Source organism: Rhincodon typus, chromosome 11, assembly GCF_021869965.1.
Source record: "Rhincodon typus isolate 14 chromosome 11, sRhiTyp1.1, whole genome shotgun sequence".
Lineage (NCBI taxonomy): Eukaryota > Metazoa > Chordata > Chondrichthyes > Orectolobiformes > Rhincodontidae > Rhincodon > Rhincodon typus.
The window spans coordinates 39,049,329-39,069,158 of record NC_063342.1 but is presented as its reverse complement, the minus strand read 5'-3'; the positions used below and the strand labels follow the sequence as shown (position 1 = coordinate 39,069,158).

General features: G+C 38.8%; 1 protein-coding gene across 1 annotated transcript in view; it reads left to right on the top strand.

Annotated features, from left to right (window-relative positions):
* The window catches only part of atg3 (autophagy related 3), a 39,380-nt gene extending 20,936 nt beyond the window's left edge, over window positions 1-18,444 (top strand). Inside the window, exons 7-11 of the mRNA XM_048602584.1 lie at window positions 3,572-3,609; window positions 7,949-8,101; window positions 8,312-8,439; window positions 12,401-12,469; window positions 17,583-18,444. Coding sequence (XP_048458541.1) covers window positions 3,572-3,609; window positions 7,949-8,101; window positions 8,312-8,439; window positions 12,401-12,469; window positions 17,583-17,664 — 470 coding nt within the window. The 3' untranslated portion in view covers window positions 17,665-18,444. The remainder of the gene's footprint in view (window positions 1-3,571; window positions 3,610-7,948; window positions 8,102-8,311; window positions 8,440-12,400; window positions 12,470-17,582) is intronic.
* The last annotated feature ends 1,386 nt before the right edge of the window (window positions 18,445-19,830 follow it).

Here is a 19,830-nt window from a genome sequence, read left to right as displayed (position 1 = left end):
TTCTCTGTTCTCAGTAGCAGTCTATTTGAAATACTCTTTCCATTCTGGGTTTCCCTGATGCTTGTTAATTCCCTCACTATAAATCAGTCTCCGAGTTAAATATACTCATTTGCTGACTCTCTGGAATAGAGAAATCTAAAGGTTCACGACCCTTTCAAATAAAGAAATTCCCCATTGTTTCACTTCAGTCCTAGTTCTGAGACTATTACCCTGTTTCCTAGACTCTTCAGCCAGGGAACACGCCGTCACGGGAGGGGTTGAAGTGAATAGTATAGACGTATTAGGTGAACCTAGTATAGAATAGTAATTTATTGTAACTTGTATTTTTATACAAAAAAATAGTGAAAAGTCTGTAAGGCGCCATACAATGGTGGCTATATTAATTACAGAAGGCATAGATAAGATAAACTGATGGGGAAAGAAAAATAGATTTGAATCAGATAAAATGGGAAGAGGCTTGAGTGGATCATTAAGATTGACATGGACTGGTTGGGTTGAATGGTCAGTGTCGCTACCATGTATCTTATGAAATGCTATATAAAATCTACCCTATCAAGTCCCTTAAACTTATGTTTCAATGAGAACACTTCTAATTCTTACTTCTAGGGATTGTGGGACAGTGTACTCAATCTGTCCTCATCGAGTAATCCCTCATGCTAGGAATAAGCATTTGTTTCACTTCTTCTAAAATAAGTATGGCATGCATTGCGTAAGGAGACCTAAATTGTACAGTAGCTTTGGATATGGTCATACCAAAACCTTGAACAATACAGAGAGAATTACTCTTCACTGTACTAATAATTTTGTAACCAAGTCTAATGTGCTACTTGTTTTTCTAATTGTTTGATACATCATGAATGTGTCAGACAGGTTTGATGTAGAAAGAATATTTCCACTTCTGGGGGATTTCAAAGCCATGAGCCATAATTAGAAAATAGTCTTACAGACTCTTCAGTCCAACTCATCCATGCTGACCAGCTGTCCCATTCTGACTGTCCCATTTGCCAGCATTTGGCCCATATCCCTCTAAATCCTTCCTATTCATATACCCATCCAGATGCCTTTTAAATGTTGTAATTATACTCACCACCACCTCTTCCTCTAGCAGCTCATTCCAGGCACACACCACCCTCTGCGTGAAAAAGTTACCCTTCGGGTCTTTTTAAAATCTTTCCCCTCTCAACTTAAACACATGCCCTCTAGCTTTGTACTCCCCACCCCGGGGCAAAATACCTTGGCTATTCACCCTATCCATGCTCCTCATGATTTTATAAACCTCTAAGGTCACCTCTCAGTCACTGACACTCCAGGGAAAGCACCCCTTGCCTATTCAGCCACTCCCTATAACTCAAACTCTGCAATCCCAGCATCTTTGTAAATCTTTTCTGCACCTTCTCAAGTTTAACATCCATCCTGTAGATGGGTGACTAGAATTGTACACAGTATTCCAAAAGTGACCTCACCAATTTCCTGTACAGCCGCAACATGCCATCCCAACTCCTATACTCAATGCACTGACCAATAAATTCCGCCTTCACCACCCTGTCTACCTGCAATTCCACTTTCACAGAACTATGCACCTGCACCCCCAGATTTCTTTGTTTGGTAACACTGCCCACGGCCCTACCATTTATTGTATAAGTCCTGCCCTGGTTTGCCTTACCAAAATGTAACACCTCACATTTATCTAAATTAAATTCCGTCTGCCACTGCTCAGCCCTTTGGCCTGTCTGATCAAGGTCCCATTGTACTCTGAGATAACCTTCTTCGCTGTCCACTATGCCACCAATTTTGGTGTCATCTGCAAACTTACTAACCATACCTCCTACATTCACATCCAAATCATTTACGTATGATGAAAAGCAGTGGACCCAGCACCAATCCTTGTGGCACACCACTGGTCACAGGCTTATAGTACACCCCCACCCTCTGTCTACTACCTTCAAGCCAATTTTATATCCAGTTGATAATCTCCAATAAATCCAAAAAGGAAATAAGGGAAAATGTATTTACTCGGCAAACAGTTTTTAATTTGCTCGTGGGATGTGGGCATCACCATCTGGGCCATTGTTTATTGCCCATTCCTAGCTGCCCTTGAGAAGGTGTGGTGAGCTGTGGGACTATGGAACTTGCTCTCACATGAACTGTTTGAGACAAATAACTTGGATGTTTTCAAAAGGAAACTAGATCGGTACAGGTTGGGAAAGGGAAGTGAAATATATACCGACAGGGGAATGGAATGGAAGAAACTTTTATAATGTGCCAGACTCTCTCTTGGAAACTTATCGAATATCTTTTAGAATTCCATAAAAATTAAGTTCATAGAAATTCCCTAGTTTACTACTAGTCAATCCTGATATCCATATTTGAGTTGCAAGAAAGAGGCACTTGCCAACAAACAGACATGTAAAGCTATTGAGACCATTATTTGGTCTCAACAGAGATCAGTTAACCAGGCAGGCATCAGAGATCAACCTTGAACTTTCTAATTGCTCCATACAATTTATTTTATGCTAATACATCAGAGCAATTTAAATAAAACTTCATCTGACTACATTCTTTTGTTGAAAGGGAAACTGATAAATGTGTTCTTTTCACTACACTCTGTTGGGACCAAATTTAGCAGCTGTTCAGTTGTTATCATTGATTAATAACTATTTGCTTAACTGTAATGGAGTGGAATTTTACTTAGAACCTGTAGCTGCTAAGATTTCTGCATTCCTTGTCATGAGGGGAACAGATAACAGTCCATAGTTAACACAAGCTGGCATTACGATAGCTGTGATAGATGGGTTGTTAATAAGTTTAACATTGCAGTAGAATTTGCTTTTTCCTTTCCTACTCTACTTATTTACTCCTTCGAGATGCTGCTTAAAAGCTATCTCTTTGACCAAGCTTTTTGTGTCAGTTGCCCTAGTGTATCCTCATTTAGTTTGATGGCAAATCTTGTCAGGTCATTTTGCATTGTTAAAGTTTAGCTGTACGTTGTTAATGTGGGAGCTAATACAAACAAAATATGGAATTATCTCAAAGTAATGACACTTATCTGATTTAATTCTATTGCCCATTTATTACCCTATTATTTTTGTTGTTATTAATTATCAGCCATGTATTATAGATGTAGTGAGTGCTTATCATTTATTGAACTGTGACCTGTTATTTGTGTTTCTTGTATTCTGATTTAGTTTTGGTTTTTGATTGCCCCAGTTGACTGAATTGTGTTCAGAGTTATATTTGGCTGAAAATAAAAAATATTTTATTCAGCGATCTATGCCAGTACACACCTTCAGTGGCAATTTAACCATTATATCATCAAAGCAATATAAAGTTTGTGTTAACATTTTGGTTCCGGTGACCCTTCCTCAGTTCTGATAGTTCTAAGGAAGGGTCACAGGACCTGAAACGTTAACTCTGATTTTTTTTTTTTTTTCTTCACAGATGCTGCCAGACCTGCTGACTTTTCCAGCAACTTCTGTTTTTGTTCCGGATTTGTGGCATCTGCAGTACTTTTGGTTTTTACGTAGTTTGTGTTCTTGTTCTAACATCTTCGTAAATGTTTCCTTTCTCACAGCCTATGAAGAAAGTGGATTGTTGGAAGATACAGATGATGTAAGTTACAAATTGCTACAACATTTATAGCAAAATGTATGTTTTAACTGCCCCCTTCAGTTATTTGCCGTTTGAATGAAATTAGTAATTTATGTTTGATGTTTCAGCAAAAGTAGTTTGGAAAGTTTGATATTTGTCATATGCAAAAGCTTCTGCACCTGAGTGATATGGTCACACTGTTTCAATACACAGAGGAAATTTTGAGATGGGAGGCATAAATGACAATAAAGAAGCCCACTATTTACCACCAGTTTTGGTTGATAATTTGGATGAACTTCCATAGAAGCCACTTTCCAGCACTACTGCTTCCAGGAGATCCAAGCAGCAGAAAGGGTTGCAGCGCTCAATATGCTTTGACCTGCGGGATCTCGTGACAATAAATCAGAAAAACATCAGGCCAACCCAGGAAGAGAGTGAATATTTTTGCTGAAACTCAAAGGGAAAAGGCTACAGTAATTAAAATCCTCAGTATCCAGTTAACCTACCAACCTTTTATTTTAATCATTCGTTCATGAGATGTGGATATTGCTTGCTAGGCCTTAATTTATTGCCCATCCCTAGAGATGGTGGTGAACTGCATTCTTAAACCATTGCAGTCTTTCGGATATAGAAGTACTCTGCTGTTAGAAAACAAGTTCCAGATTTTGTCCCTGCAACTGTGAAGGTATAGTGATATAGTTCCAATTCAGGATGCTGTCTGACTTCAAAGGGTGATGGTGTTTCCATGTAGCTACTACCATTATCTTTTAGTGGTCACACTTTTGGAAGGTGGGGCCCAAGGAGCCTGGGTGAGTTATTGCAGTGTATCTTGTAGATGGTACATTGCTGCTGCGTTGGTGCTGGAGGCGATGAACGTTGAGGGTGGTGTACCAATCAAGCTGGCTGCTTTGTACTGGATGGTGTTGGCCTTAGTGTTTATTGGAGTTTCACCTATCCAGGCAAATGAGGAGTGCTCCATCATACTCCAGATTTGTGCCTTGTAGATGGTGGACAAGCTTTGGGGTGACAAAAGATGAATTACTCTCTACAGGATTCCTAACTTCTGACCTGCTGTTGTAGCCACACTACATATAAGGCTGGCCAAGTTCAGATTCTTTTCAACAGTAACAATCAGGATGTTGATATTGTGGGGATTTAGTGATGGTACTGCCATTGAACATTAAAGGGGCAATGGTTAGATTCTTTGTTGTTGATTATCGTTGTCTAGCACTTATGGTCCATTGTTATTTGGTGACACATCAGTCCAAGCCTGAATGTTGTCCCAGATCTTGCTACATATGTACGTGACTGCATCAGTATCTGAAGTCATGAATGGCACTGAAGATAGTACGATCATCAATGAAAATCTGCACTTCTGACCTTAGGTGGGTAAGAAAATTTTAACTCAAACATACAAATATATGAATTTGTCCTTATGGCTGCTCAAGCCTGCTCTGCCATTCATTAAGATTTTGGCTGACTTGATTGTGGCCTCAATTCCACACTGACACTTTTCCTCTCACAATTGAGTCTCGATATGTTTCTCTTATGGGAATTTATCCAGTGCTACTTTAAACCCTTCTGCAAATCATTTCATATCACACTGACTACTCTGTACAAGAAAAAAGCCCTGCTATGTAACCTAACTGTTTTCTCACTTTGTACTGATGCCCCAACAGGTCCATCCCATTCTCCCCAATCCACCATGCCTATTTGGCTCTAATAACTTAACTTGGACACATCTAATATCTTCATTATGTTAAAGTGTTAAAGTATTAAATTAATCCCCTTTGAAATGGTCATTACTTGACACTTGCGTATTGTGAATGATATTTCGTGCAGACATAGACTGGTTTATTATCTGAGGAATCATAAATAGAATCCTGCAAAATTACCATAAACGCAATTTTGAAAATGCATATTTTCAATCTAAGTTAGCTTACCTGTGCAATTGGCATGTATTGAGGGGCAAGTTAAACAAATGAAAAATGATTCCAGTGTACAAAAAAATTAAGAATTACTAGTTTACACTTTTGAAAAATGCATTAACCTCTTGGACCACTTGTACTGTTGTTTTTTTTTAATATGTGGCACTGTTTACTGATTTTTTTTTTCCATTTCCAAATGCCACCTAATACCAATGCTTGCAGTTGGCGGGAGGGAGAGAGGGACTAAAAATTGCAATCACCAGGAATGTAATACTGAGTAAATTTTGGAGCTGTGTGCTGATATGCCCCCAGGTCCTGATGGACTTCAGCCTAGTGTTTTAAAATGAATGACTAATGCAAAAGCTGATGTATTGGTTCTGATTTTATGAAATTCCCTAGCTTCAGAGAAACGTATTTGATTGGAAATAGCAAAAAAACACCTTTATTCAAAAAGCAAGCAGAAAATCACAGGCCACTTAGCTTAACATTTGTTATAGGATAAATGTTTGAAGCTATTATTGATTATTATAACAGGGCACTTGGGTAAATTCAAGATAATTAAGCAAAGACAGCATTTTTTTTTAAAAGTGAAATCATGTTTAACCAATTTATCGGAGTTGCATGAGGAAGTAACATTCTGAATATGCTGTTCTTAGATTTCCAGAGGGCTTTTGATAAGGTGCCACATCAAAGGTGGTTGTGGAAAATAAAGGCATATGGTGCAGGGGATAACATTGGCATAGATTTTTTTAAAAATTGAGTAGCTCACAAGAAGTAGAAAGCAGGCATAAAGGACTCTTTATCTGATTGGCACAATCTAGACTAATGTACTGTCGAGAACCTCAACATTATATAATTTATATTATTGACTTGAATGAATAAACAGAAGACATAGTGGTCGTATTTGCTGGCGACACAACGGCAGGTAGAAAAGTAAGTTGTGAAGAGGACAAAAGGAGACTACAAAAGATGTAGATAGGTTACGTCAGTGTGGTAAATAGAGAATAATATGGAAAAATGTGAATTTGTCCATTTTGATAGGAAGATTTGAAAGAAAGCACTATCTAAATATTGAGAGATTGTCACCCTGAGAGTTAGAGGGATTTGGATGTTCTGGTCTGTGAAGCACAAGCTAGTGTGGAGGTGTACAGCAAGTAATTAGGAAGGCGAATGGTATCACTTATTGTGAAGGTAATTGAATACAAAAGTGGGGAGAATATTCTTCAGTCATACAAGTCCCAGGTGAGATTACTTCAGGAGTATTGTGTACAGCATTTTTTCCCTTTATTTAAAGAAAAATGTAAATACATAGCAGTTTGAAGAAGGCCTACTAAACTAATAACAGAAATGGGCAGTTTAACTGGGGATAGGTTAGACAGACGGCTTCTATTCATTGGCATTTAACAGTGTAAGGAGTGATTTGATTGAAATGTAAAATTCTGAAAGATCTTGACAGGGTAGATGTAGAGAGGAAGTTTTTTTATGGGACAGTCTAGAACTAGGGGTTACAGTTTAAACATAAAGGGCCACTCATTTAAAAATAATGGAATTTTTTCTTCAGTCTCTGGAACTGCCTTCCTGAAAAGGGTGTAGAAGCAGAATCTATAAATATTATTTGGACAAGAGGCAGATAGCTGGTTACCAAGAATCTGAGTGGAAGATTAACAGAGCAGGTGGGAATGTAGATTTGAGATTATAAATAGATTCACTCTGAGCAGCCAAATGACCTACTCCTCCTTGTTCATATGTTCATATCATTACTAGTCACCATCTTGATTGATTTATTTTCACGCGTACTGAAGTACAGTGAAAAGCTTTGTTTATGAGCAGTACAGGCAGATCATTGTAAGCAAGGATGTACAGATCAAACAGGTTACATTGCGCAGGGCATGCTCTAGGCAAGATCAATGTTAGCAAGATCACTATTATTTGAGGCTAGAGAGTCCAGTCATCAGTCTAATAACGACTGGGAAGAAGCTGTTCCTGAACCTGCTGGTGCGTGTGTTCAGGCTTCTGTATCTTCTGCCTGATGGAAGAGGTTACAGGGAATTATTACTAGGGTGCGATGGGTCTTTGATGATATTGACAGCCTTTCCACTGCAGCAAGCTGTGTAAATGGAGTTACCTATCTAACACTCAATGGATGATCTTATCTCTGGTCGGTATGATCGCCAAGGAGTAAGACGTCTCATGTTCAGGTATTTTTCTTACAAACAGAAGATTAGAGTACAGTTTGCCATGGTTTATCTCAGTCGTAGAGGACTGTTTTCTTTATTTGGGAATGACACATGACTAAAGAGTAAATAATGTAGTTCACATTGAGAAAGAAAGTAACGTTTGTTTTTGTTAAAATGCTACTTTGGAAATATTATAGTTTGGATTTGAGTAAGCTATAATAGAAATCTGATTTTCTTTTAAATTGTTTGCACTAGGCAACCCTGGATACTAGCAAGATAGAAGCAAGCAAGCCCAAAGCAGATGCTGTTGGAGAAGATGGAATTCTTCAGACGAGAACCTACGATCTATACATTACTTATGACAAATATTATCAGACACCAAGACTTTGGTTGTTTGGTTATGACGAGGTACGTAGGTAGTGTCTTCATCCAATCATTATGTGAAGAGCTTACTATTTTACGGTCGCCTGTGAGCTCTATTTCCTTGAACATTATATGGTGTATGACTGAAATATAGTTTATACCAAGTTCTATTGTTTTGAATATGATGCAGACTTGTCATACATGATTAACGTATGTAAAACCATAATCAACCATTTGGCATCTTCCTATTTTCAGCAACGACACCCACTGACTGTAGAAGAGATGTATGAAGACATTAGCCAGGACCATGTCAAGAAAACAGTGACAATTGAAAATCATCCTCACTTGCCCCCGCCTTCAATGTGTTCTGTTCATCCATGCAGGTATTCATTTGTAATTTTCAATAGTCTCCTAATTAATTTGGGAATTAACGATTTATCAATGTCAGTGATAATAAAACTATACAGTACTCACTGGTAACTTTTAAAACATCTGATCTTCAATAATATTCCTGAGTTATTCAAGATCAAAAAAAAACTTCAGACAAATGATCTACTTGCAAGAAAATATTGGAATTCAAGATGATTTCTAAATATCTTTGTAGTTATGGAAATATGAATTTATCAAACGTCTAGTATACAGTCAGTGGTTGGACTGGCCTAAAAATGAAATGGAGAAAGTAGTGGATATATATTCTGGAATTCATATTTCTGAACTTCTGTTTGATGAATTCATTGCCAAGTAACATCAGTCATAAGTGTAAGCACATCCACAATAACCTATCTCAGTGGATTTGCTTACCCCTGTGGATTTTCCTGACTACACCACACTTGCACTTTGAGGCTCAAGTGCAATCGGTTGTTGTACTAATCTCTTCCACTTGAGGACAGGTCAGGAGGAAGCCATTGTGATTGTGGCTACAGAACCACGTTATTGCTGAACGTACTGAATCCTAACCATACTTTTAATAAAGAATATGTTTTTAAAACAAAATGTCTACATATATAGGGACTCTCTGGTGCAGTGGTAGTTTCCCTACCTGTTCCAGAGGTGTGTAGTAACATCTCTGAACAGATTGATTTAGAAAATAAATGCATCTAAACTTTAAGAGTTTTATAGTGCAGTAGTAGTGTCCCTACCTTTGAGCCAGGAGGGCCAGGTTCAAATCCCATATATCTCCGTGGTATGTAATGACATCTTTGAACTGATTGATTAGAAAATGTCTAAATTTACTTAGTAGGGGTCTTATGCAGTGGTGGTGTCTCTACCTCTGGGACAGGAGGCCTGAGTTCAAGTCCTAGCTGCTCCAGAGTTATGTGATGCTGTATCTGAACAGGCTGATGAAAAATAAATAAATCTACATGGAAGTGTCCCTTGCGGTGCAGTGGTAGTGACCCTCACTTGGAGTTTAAAAGCCCGAGTTGAAGTCCCAGCCGCTCCAGAGGTATGTGATTGAAATCTCTGATCATATTGATAAAAAATAGCTAAATCTACACACGAGGAGGTATTGATGCACTTGTTTTCTGTGGAATATGTCTGATTACTTACCTCTTCCTGAGAGTTTGAGTCAAGTGTCAATCAAAGCCAGGAAGAAACCTCTCCCTTCTAAGTACCGCAATATTTCTGTGACTAAGAAATCCTTCTGTCCATTACTGGAAAAAATGGGAATTCTGAAGTCTTGTTTCAAGGTTGGACCTTGGTATTAAGAGTTTTGAAAAGATTCGCTTCTATCAACTACTTGTAACTTGAAGATCATTATTTCAGGACTGCACCATGTCACAGAGTAGATTATCATGGGTTGTAAAAGTTAAGGAAAATAGCAATATGTGGTCACTTTTAAATCAAGAATTTTAAAATTGCTGACAGAAGGACAAGCTTTTAGGCTGACCAAGTTTATTCACCAAAATGTCAGTACCTCTTTCTAAAAGTCTTAAAATTTCATTATTGGTTATTGCCTCTTGGAGTTAAAGGTCCCAATGTTTATAGCGAGGGTATAGAGACTTAAAGTGGCTGTTATCATTTTTAAAAATCAGTTTCCACTAGGAATTCTTGAAGTTTAAATTTGAGACAGTTGGACTACATAATAAACCATTGGCATGCAGATGGTGTGCAGCTACAGGGAAGAAGAATTATCAACTATTCTGGGTAGGGTACATGGTTGGGGAGCTTGGACATCCTAATTCAGAGTGCAAGATCATACACTATGGATAAGAGAGGGATTAGTGATAGACCGCAACAGCAGGTAAACTGAAGGCTTTTTTGAGGCACATGGTGCAGGGGGTGAGTGCTGTTGTTCTTTCTAGCTCACAAGGAGTGCTGGAAAAGGCATTTAACTCCATGGAGCCAGCAGCTACTGCCTCTCTCACTGCTTTTTCACAGCACCGTTTCCTGCATGTCCACAGCATATACTTGTGTTACACAAAGCCCACAGCCATAAAAGTAGGAACGAACACACAAACTTCAGGTTAGAGTTGTATTTGGTGTGGCTGACATTTTTTTAACCCTTTCTTGCTGATCACGGTGGAAAGCGAGATTTAATGTCAATACCAAAATATCCTTTAATGAAATAATAGAATAAAGTGGTCAAAGTTTACCAAAATACTTGTCAAAAATGCCCTATTGCTAGAAGTTACTTTTCTGGTTATAATCTAATGGTTCTCGTTCATTTATTTAAGCTCCCAAAAGACATAAGTTACTGCTTTTAGCTTTTTAGATTTTGTATAAGAATGTGAGAAATAGAACTGGGGCATTAGGGTCTGCTTAATAATTTTATGGTTGATCTACTTCAGTTTCACCTTCTACTTCCATCTCCGCGTACCTTAACTTTACTGGTATTCAAGGAGGCTCGTACAATTACAATGTTTTAAAAAGTATCTGAATGGGTACATGAATAGGAAGGGTTTAGAAGGATATGGGCCAAATGCTGACAAATGGGACTAGATTAATTTAGGATATCTGGTCAGCATGGACGAGTTGCACCGAGGGGTCTGTTTCCGTGCTGTACAACTTTGACTCTTATCTGCTTTGAACATATTCATGACTCGAGCATCCCCAGCTCCGTAAGGTAGGGAACTCCCCAGATTCCGAACACTGAATGAGCGAATCCCTTCTCATTTCAGTCCTAAATATCCAACAGCTTGTTCTGAGATTGTGTTCTCTATTTCCAGTCAAGTAATTCTCAAGAAGTACCAGATGAAGGACCTCTTTCAAATTGAATAGTAATCGTGGATCTGCTTGCTCCTAAGTTAAATCCATAATTTGAATGGATTTCATGCAAGAAAACATTTCAATAATGATTTAAGTAAGAGAGGTATTTGCATCCAGATATCGATGAAATGGCTACCTGCTATTCACAGCAGTCTCTGTCCTCTGTCATAAATGTGATGTTTGACAATCTCTACAGGATTGTACTTTGTTACCATAGCAAAAAATAATGTTTCAAAATGTATGTTATTGTGAAAGATAGCATGCTTTCATCTCCTCTTTCACTAATTCTGGAAACTCCAGAATAACAGATGTCCAAAAGTGGCAAATATTCATTCCTAAAACTTTATTCACAGCAAGTGGTCACAGGGCAATTCTGTTTCTGGTTTTCCACACGGACAACAAGATATTGCGCAAATGTTAAACAAATCTCAATGCAATTGTACTTCGCTGTTTTAAATTTTCAAATTAAGTACTCCATTGTGAGGTGAGCCAGGATCCTATTACATTTACATTTGAAACTTTGCCAGTTGTGGAAATATATAAATTCCATTGCTCAGCCTAGGTTTCCAAACTTCTCTTCTAGTCTTCTTTGTAAATGTTGCAATTTTGTCACTTACTTCCTGAATGACACATGTGAGGGAGAAGTTGCTTGTGCAAGCAATAGATGGTCACCACAATAACACTTCAACTTTTTAGTTTTTCCATATTGCTAATTGCAGCATTTGTTTGACTCATCATGATTTGAGAAGCACTGTTACAGACTCTCCTTCCTGGGGAAGTATCCTGTTTACTGATTTGCTTTAATTTTTTTCTTTTGCGATAAACCTAGACTTCCTTTGGCATTTTTACAACCTTATCAACTTGACGTCCTACCTTCTTAATGTCCTGTGAATCTGTCGCCCCAATTTCTCTGGTCTTCTATCTGGCCTGCAAATGTTTGGATTGTAGTTATTTCTTATGTTTAACCAAAATGGATCACCTCATGATTTTTGTAATGAATTCCATTACAAATAATACCCCATTCCCCACCTTATTAATATCCTTTTTACAGAGTTCAATGATAAGTTGGTTACTCTGGTGGGACTTTGTGTTATTTGTGAATAGTATTTTAAAGGTATCTAATGTTTTCTGTTTCAGACATGCTGAGGTAATGAAGAAAATCATTGAAACAGTTGCAGAAGGTGGAGGTGAACTCGGTGTACACATGTATCCTTGGAGGTTAGCAGACAACCAAAATGTGAACGAAAGTTTCTAGATTTTCATATTTATTTATCTAGTAACAATTTAACACTCATCTACCTTCTTTTTTTTATAAAAAAGAAAGCTGATTGTATTTGTTGAAATTGTCTCCTAATGCACTGTGGCACAACTTAATCTTTCAATACATCTGTAGAAGAAGTGAGCGAAAGGGATTAAGAAATAACATTAGACAGACAGATGTCAACTGATACACAGTTAATACTTGATCCCGCAGCAACAGTTTAATTGTTTATCACCTACTGAAGGGAGGCAACCTCAGCAGAGAGTATAATGAACTAACTTGTAAATTCCCTTTGTCACTATTCTGATCTGTTGTGCAGTCTCGTATCATAGAATTGACCATTTGACCCATTGGTGACAACGTGATCTGGATGCTAAGAGTAAACACAATTTGTAATTGGATTCTTTCATGCTATCTGCCAGTTGGCAAAGTTTACATCCAGATTGCCCAGTACACTTAGACCCCAGTGTGGTGCAGCTAATTGTCCAGTTTAGCAGGCTGGATCAATTTTTAAGGTCTTAAACTCCATCCTCTACAGTCGGACTAGGGATGTGAGGTTGACCTCCACAGAGTGTCTTCTGGATTATATTATTAACTAGCTCTACCTCCTGCTTTATCCAATAAACTACACAAGGTGCCAAATCCTGAGCTGAGGCTTGCTTGCATTACGTTTATTTACTCTGCAATAAATCTTTTAGGAGTGTGAGTCTTTTTTTTTTAAACCAGTCATGTTGTGCAGTCTTAAGCCTCAGGATTTGAGGGAAAATGGTTTGAGGCAAGAGTAACCAGAGACAGACGAGTGACTGCTAGAAGCAGAATTATTTTCAGTTACGCATAGTGTGAAGATGTGATTTCAATGAGAAGGCAAGGTGTGTGAGATGCTGAAAAAGCCAGCAGGCATATCTGTGTTGTAAATTTCCCCCAGCCATCCACACCATGCATAACAACCTCTTGCAGAAAAGACAGGATGTCTTTCCTGGCCTCCTCATGGTCACCTGCTTCTCAAAGTTGATCAACTTCTACAAGAAAAAAGTTGAACCTTATCCCCTGTTGAGATGTTTTAAGGATGTGCATGTTGGGCCAAAATTGGTATGGGGAAGAATAATGAGAACAGAAGGCTCCAGTAATGGCAGAAGGAAACAGATACTGATCACCTTCTGTTTTTCCAATGATGGGATCCCCATATCATAGGGAACTATGTTGCTCCAAACTGTGTTCAGCATGCTATTGGCCACAGTTTCTCAATTTTCTGTTGATCCCCTTGGAGCTCCTTCCAAACAAAGCGTTTAGGACCTAGAAAGACCAGGACAGTAGGTTCACGTGACATGATCTCCTGCAAGTTTCCTTCAAAGCCACAGCTCGTCCTGACTTGGAACTATATTGTTGTTCCTTCACAATTGCTGGGTGTAAATTATAGAGTAATAGAGTCATATAGCATGAAAACGGACAGTTTGGTCCAACCAGCCCATGCTGACCATAATCCCAAACTAAACTAGTCCCACCTGCCTGCACTTGGCCCAAATTTTGGAACTCCCTGCCAATAACAGTACTGTAGACGTACCTACATCCCGAGAACTGCAATGTTTTAAGAAGGCAGCTCACCACCATCTTCTCAAAGGCAATTAGGGGTCAGCAGTAAATACTAGCCCAGCCTGCATCACCCTCCACCTATGATTTTTTTTTTCAAAAGGTACTATTCATGTGGAACTCCTTTTACTTGCCATTTTCTAGTAAAGCCTCAAATCACCTTTGTCCATCATCTAATGACCAGCTAATAAATATCTCTCCATTCCTGCCTTTCAAGCAGTATGAGTAATGTCTGTTTGGAATTCATGGAAGTTCGGAACTAAAACAACCGTCTTTACTGACTTTATAATCTGGCATCTGAATCAGGTACGTCTGTAATGCTGCAGGGCAGGGGTGATAATTGATTAGCCAGCTAGGCTCACGAATGAGCAGGAACGAGAGGGCTAACCTTTTGAGTTAAATCTAACAAAGGAGTCATCACCAAGTTTGTGAATCAGGATCTTTATTACCATAATACCATAAGATATTGGAGCAGAATTAGGCCATTCAGCTCATTGAGTCGACTCTGCTATTCAATCATGACTAATAAGTTTCTCAACCCCAGCCTTCTCCACATAAACCTCGATCCCCTTACTGATCGATAACCTATCTAGCTCTGTTTTAAATGCACTCCGCATTGGTGTCCGCAGGCCTCTGTGGCAATGAGTTCCACAGAGTCTCCACCCTCTGGAAGACATTCCTCCTCATCTCAGTTCTAAAGGGCTGTTCCATCATTCCTGAGGCTGTGCCCCCAGGGTTATATGTCTGTCCTATTAGTGGAAACATCTTCTCCATGTCCACTCTATCCAGACCACTCAGTATCCTGTAAGTTTCATCTGATCCCTTCATCCTACATTCCATCGAGTACAGACACAGAGTCCTCATCTTCCTTTCACACCAAGCCCTCATCCCTGGGATCATTTTTGTAAACCTCTCTGGACCCCCTCCAATGCCAGCACATCTTTCCTTAGATACGGGTCCAAAACTGCTCAATACTCCAAATGTGGTCTGGGGGCACTTCAAATTTCCGAAGCCTTTCCCATTTATAGAATAGTCTACAGCTTTCCATAAAAATGTATAACCTCTCACTTTACCACATACAAACAAGGACAGGACTTGTACAATTAATGGTAGGGCCCTGGGTAGTTTGTAGAACAGAGACCTAGGGGTTCAGGTATATAATTCTTTGAAAGTTGTGTCACAGCTTGACGGGGTGGTTAAGAATAACAGTGTGAAGCCGGAGGAACACAGCAGGCCAGGCAGCATCAGAGGAGTAGGAAAGTTGACGTTTCGAGTCAGGGCCCTTCTACAGAAAAATCATTTTCTAAAGAAGGGTTCTGACCCAAAACATCAAATTTCCTACTGCTCTGATGCTGCCTGGCCTACTGTGTTATCTCTGACTCTAGCTTTGGCAGATCTTACTATCGTAGGGTGGTTAAGAAGGCGTTTAGTATTTTTGCATTCATTGCTCAGACCTTTGAGTATAGGAGTTGGGACTTCAAGATGATTGTACAGGACATTGGTGAAGCCTCTTCTGGAGTACTGAGTGCAGTTCTGGTTGCCCTGTTACAGGAAGGATATTATTAAACTGGAGAGGGTTCAGAAAGGATTTATTTAGCAGGATGTTGCTGGGAATGGAGGGTTTGAGTTATAAAAATAGACTGGAAAGACTGGGATTTCTTTCACTGGAGCTTAGGAGGTTGAGGGGTGATCTTATTGAGGTTTATAAAATCTTTATCATCTGCAATCTTCACAACAATGCCCTCAGTTCCTTCATCCAGATTGTTAATGTATAATGTGAATAGCTTTGGCCCCAACACTGACCTTTACAGAACTCCGCTCGTCACCAGCTGCCATCCTGAAAATGATCCCTTTATTCCTGCCGTCTGTTTTCTGCCGGTCAGCCAATCCTCTATTCATGCCAGTAACTTGCCCCTAATGCCATGAGGTCGTATCTTATTTAGCAGCTTCTTGTGTGGCATCTTGTCAAAGGCCCTCTGAAATCCAAATAATTGATGTCTGCTGATTCCTTTGTCCAACTTGCTCATTACCACCTTAAGGAGTTCTAACAGATTTGTCAGGCATGATCTCCCTTTGACGAAGCCGTGCTCACTCTGCCCTATCTTACCGTACATTTCCAAGTGCTCTGCAATCTCATCCTTAAAAAATGGACTGTAAAATCTTACAACGACTGAGGTCAGGTTTAACCAGCCTTTGGTTCCTGTCTCCTCTCCCTTTGTCTCTTCCTCCCTTCTTAAACAGGGTGTTACATCGTCTATTTTCCAGTCTTCTGGGACCATACCTGACTTCAGACATTCCTGAAAAGTCACCAATGCCCTCTATAATCTCCTCACCTATGTTCTTCGGAACTCTGGGGTGTAGTCCATCTAGGCTATCTGCTTTCAGACTCATCAGCTTCCCCAGCACTTTCTCCTTCGTAATGGCTACAGGACCAACCACTGCCTCTGACTGTCTTGAAGGTCTGGGATGTTGCTGATGTCTTCCACTGTGAAAACTGATGCCAAGTATATTTTCAGTTCCTCTGACATTTTTGTTCCCCTTTTACTTCTTCACCAGCCTCGTTTTTCAGTGGTCCAATGTCCACCCTTGCCCCTCTCTTATCCTTTAGATATCCAAAAAATAAACTCCTTCATTCTTTTATATCACTAACTAGTTTACTCTCATATTTCATCTTCTCCCCCTTATTGATTTTTTTTTTTTTTTTAAAGTTATCCTCTGCTGGGTTTTAAAGTCTTCCTAATTCTCTGGCTTCTCCCTAATCTTCTTCATATTGTATGCTTTTACTTTTGCCCTTATTCTGTCCCTGACTTCCCTTGAGCCAAGGTTGCCTCATCCTTCCCTTGGTGTGTTGCTTCTTCCTTGGGCTGAATTTCTGCTGTGCCTCCCTAATTACCCAAAAACTCCTGTCATTGCTGCTACAACGTTATCCCTGCTATGTTTCCCTGCCAATCACTTCTGGCTAGCTCACCCCTCATGTCTTTGTAGTTACCTTTACTCAATTGTAATACCATTACATCTGATACAATCTTCTCTTTCTCATTACAGGGTGAATTCTATCATATTATGGTCACTGCCCCCTAAGGGTTCCTACACATTCAGGCCCCTAATCAAGTCTGCCTCATTACACATCACTAACTCAAGAACTGCCTGTTCCTAGTGGGCTCTGCTACAACCTGAGATTTGCTACCAACCTGAGTTTCCATTACATTTAAAATTGTATGGTAATACATGGTTTTCCTTTAGTCCAGTTTCTATTTCACTTCTAATTTCAATTCCTTCTCTCCTGTGGCAGTAAGAACACATAATTTATAGTCAGTTATTTATTATAACCTCTTTGGCTATTAAGGATTTCCAGAGGCCACCTTAGGCACACCGGAAGGTTCAGGTTCGTAATGTTAAGGATTTGGGTCTCAAAGTACTGCAACATCTATTGTTTTGATGGTGCTGTTTCCTTAACTTATTGATTTTCAGGTATCTTCTTATTTTTTTGAAATTTGTTCAAGCAGTCATTCCAACAATTGAATATGATTACACAAGACACTTTACCATGTAACTCCAAAGTTTACACAATCACAATATTCTCAGAAAATGTTCTGAGCTGACAACGCTGCTGCCTTTCAAATGTAACTAATAATTCGCTCAGCACAATTCTGACCATTGTTCAGGTTCTGTTTCTTTTTACAGAGGTTCTTTAATGAGATTAGCAAGAGCTTGTCTGTTTATCCATATGAAGAAGCTGAATTCAATTACAAAACTTATCTGCTTTTTTTCTATGAATTCCTCATTTTGTGTTCCCCAGTCTACTTTTTAGTAAACAACTAAAGCAAATACATACACTCTAATTCATATTTCATTGCATTTTGAAAGTAAGATGTATTGACTTCTATTAAACTGATTTATATTTGCAGTATACAAATAAATGAAAATGTCTGACGAAGATTTTCTTTAAATGTTCTCTTTCTTGCAAATGGAATTGTAGCACTTTGTCAGGTTTTTTGCTTGTTTGGGTAAAAGATTACCTTTGGCATTTAAATAGAAAATAGTAAATACAGTTAGTATTACACAAGCAAGACACTGAGGGAAACTGTAATTCTATTCTTTTGCCGCTGTGAGCTGACATTATCCTGTTTTATTCCTAACTTGTTATATTGATTGTCTGTTATAATGCTTGATAATATTACCCAGTACATTAATTGCTTGATATGTTTTAAATGCAGCACATTATATAAAGTGGATATATTTGAGACAGATTGAAAAATTGTGAATTAGATGCCAAAAAACTCTACAACATGCTTTTTTTTACTTCCATTAAAATATAGCACTATAAATTACATTTTACAATTCTGAACTATGTCTTCATAATGTTCATGCTCGGGAACATCTTGGCATTGATGTACAATAATTCATTTCTCAGCAAGAGACAATCTTTGTAAACTTCAGTTTATCATTTTTGGTAAACTTGTATGTATGCAAGAGGGAAACACAAGATTTTCTTTTCCAGTGCCAGTATTAATTGTTCCCTGATCAAACAAAATATAACATTTTATTTGCTGTATTAAAAACATATTAAGTTTTGGGGGCAGTGGGATCTCTGACTGCACCAATTCAATAGTTCTGTTTCCTACACCAAGCATTCTTTGTAAATCTCAGACACAGAATTACAATTTAATACCAGTGTGTGTCAAAGTATTTCATTGTATATTAAAATATAGATAAATAAATTTCCAACTACACGCTCAAGGCCTTCAACAACATAGTCACAGAATCCCTACAGTGCAGATAGAGAGACCAATTGGCCCATCAAATCTGCACTGACTCTCCAAAGAGCATCCCACCCAGACTCTCACCCCCACCATATCCCCGTAACCACACGTTTACTATGGCTAATCTACCTAGCCTACATAATCCTGGACACTATGGATAACGTAGCATAGCCAATTCACCTAACCTGCACATCTTTGGACTGTGGGAGGAAACTGGAGCACCCAGTGGTAACCTACGCAGACACCGGGAGAACGTGCAAACTTCACATTCACAGTCATCCAAGAGCAGAAACGAACCTGGGTCCAGGGCGCCATCAAGCAGCAGTGCTAACCACTGCCATCATACCATCCCATGATATATATTAATGAAATGAAGTGCATTAAATGCAATAGGTAATTCATAAGGAAAAATACTTATGTAAATGTCTCAATGTCAGGGCAGTGAAATTTTTAAAAATTCAATTCAATTTTATTTTAATATTACTGCAAGTATTGCATATGAATATTTGAAGAGTTGAAAATTTGCACCTTCTACAGTTTGTCTCCAATCTCTTGTCATTTTTTTGACCCCAAGCTCATCATTTTCAGAGAGCCCACCTCCTCTTCTGATGACTGTGTTCCTACTAAACAGCTGACTACCCAACATCCCTCTCTCCCTGGCCCACATATTTCTTAATATAACCAGTAGTTAAAGTGAGAAAGGAAACTGAGAGCTTTTCATTGATATCTAAGTATATAAAGGGGTTACAACTGAGACTGGGGGAGAACTATTGGACTGATATAGTTTTAACCCACTGCATAAAACCTCTCGGCTGAATTTTGTTTGTTTTTTTTGGCTAAGCGTTCATTTGATCAAGGCTTTTGGAAGGTTTTCGCTGAGGTCTGAGATAGCAAGAACTGCAGATGCTGGAGTCAGAGATAACAAAGCGTGAAGCTGGACGAACACAGCAGGCTGG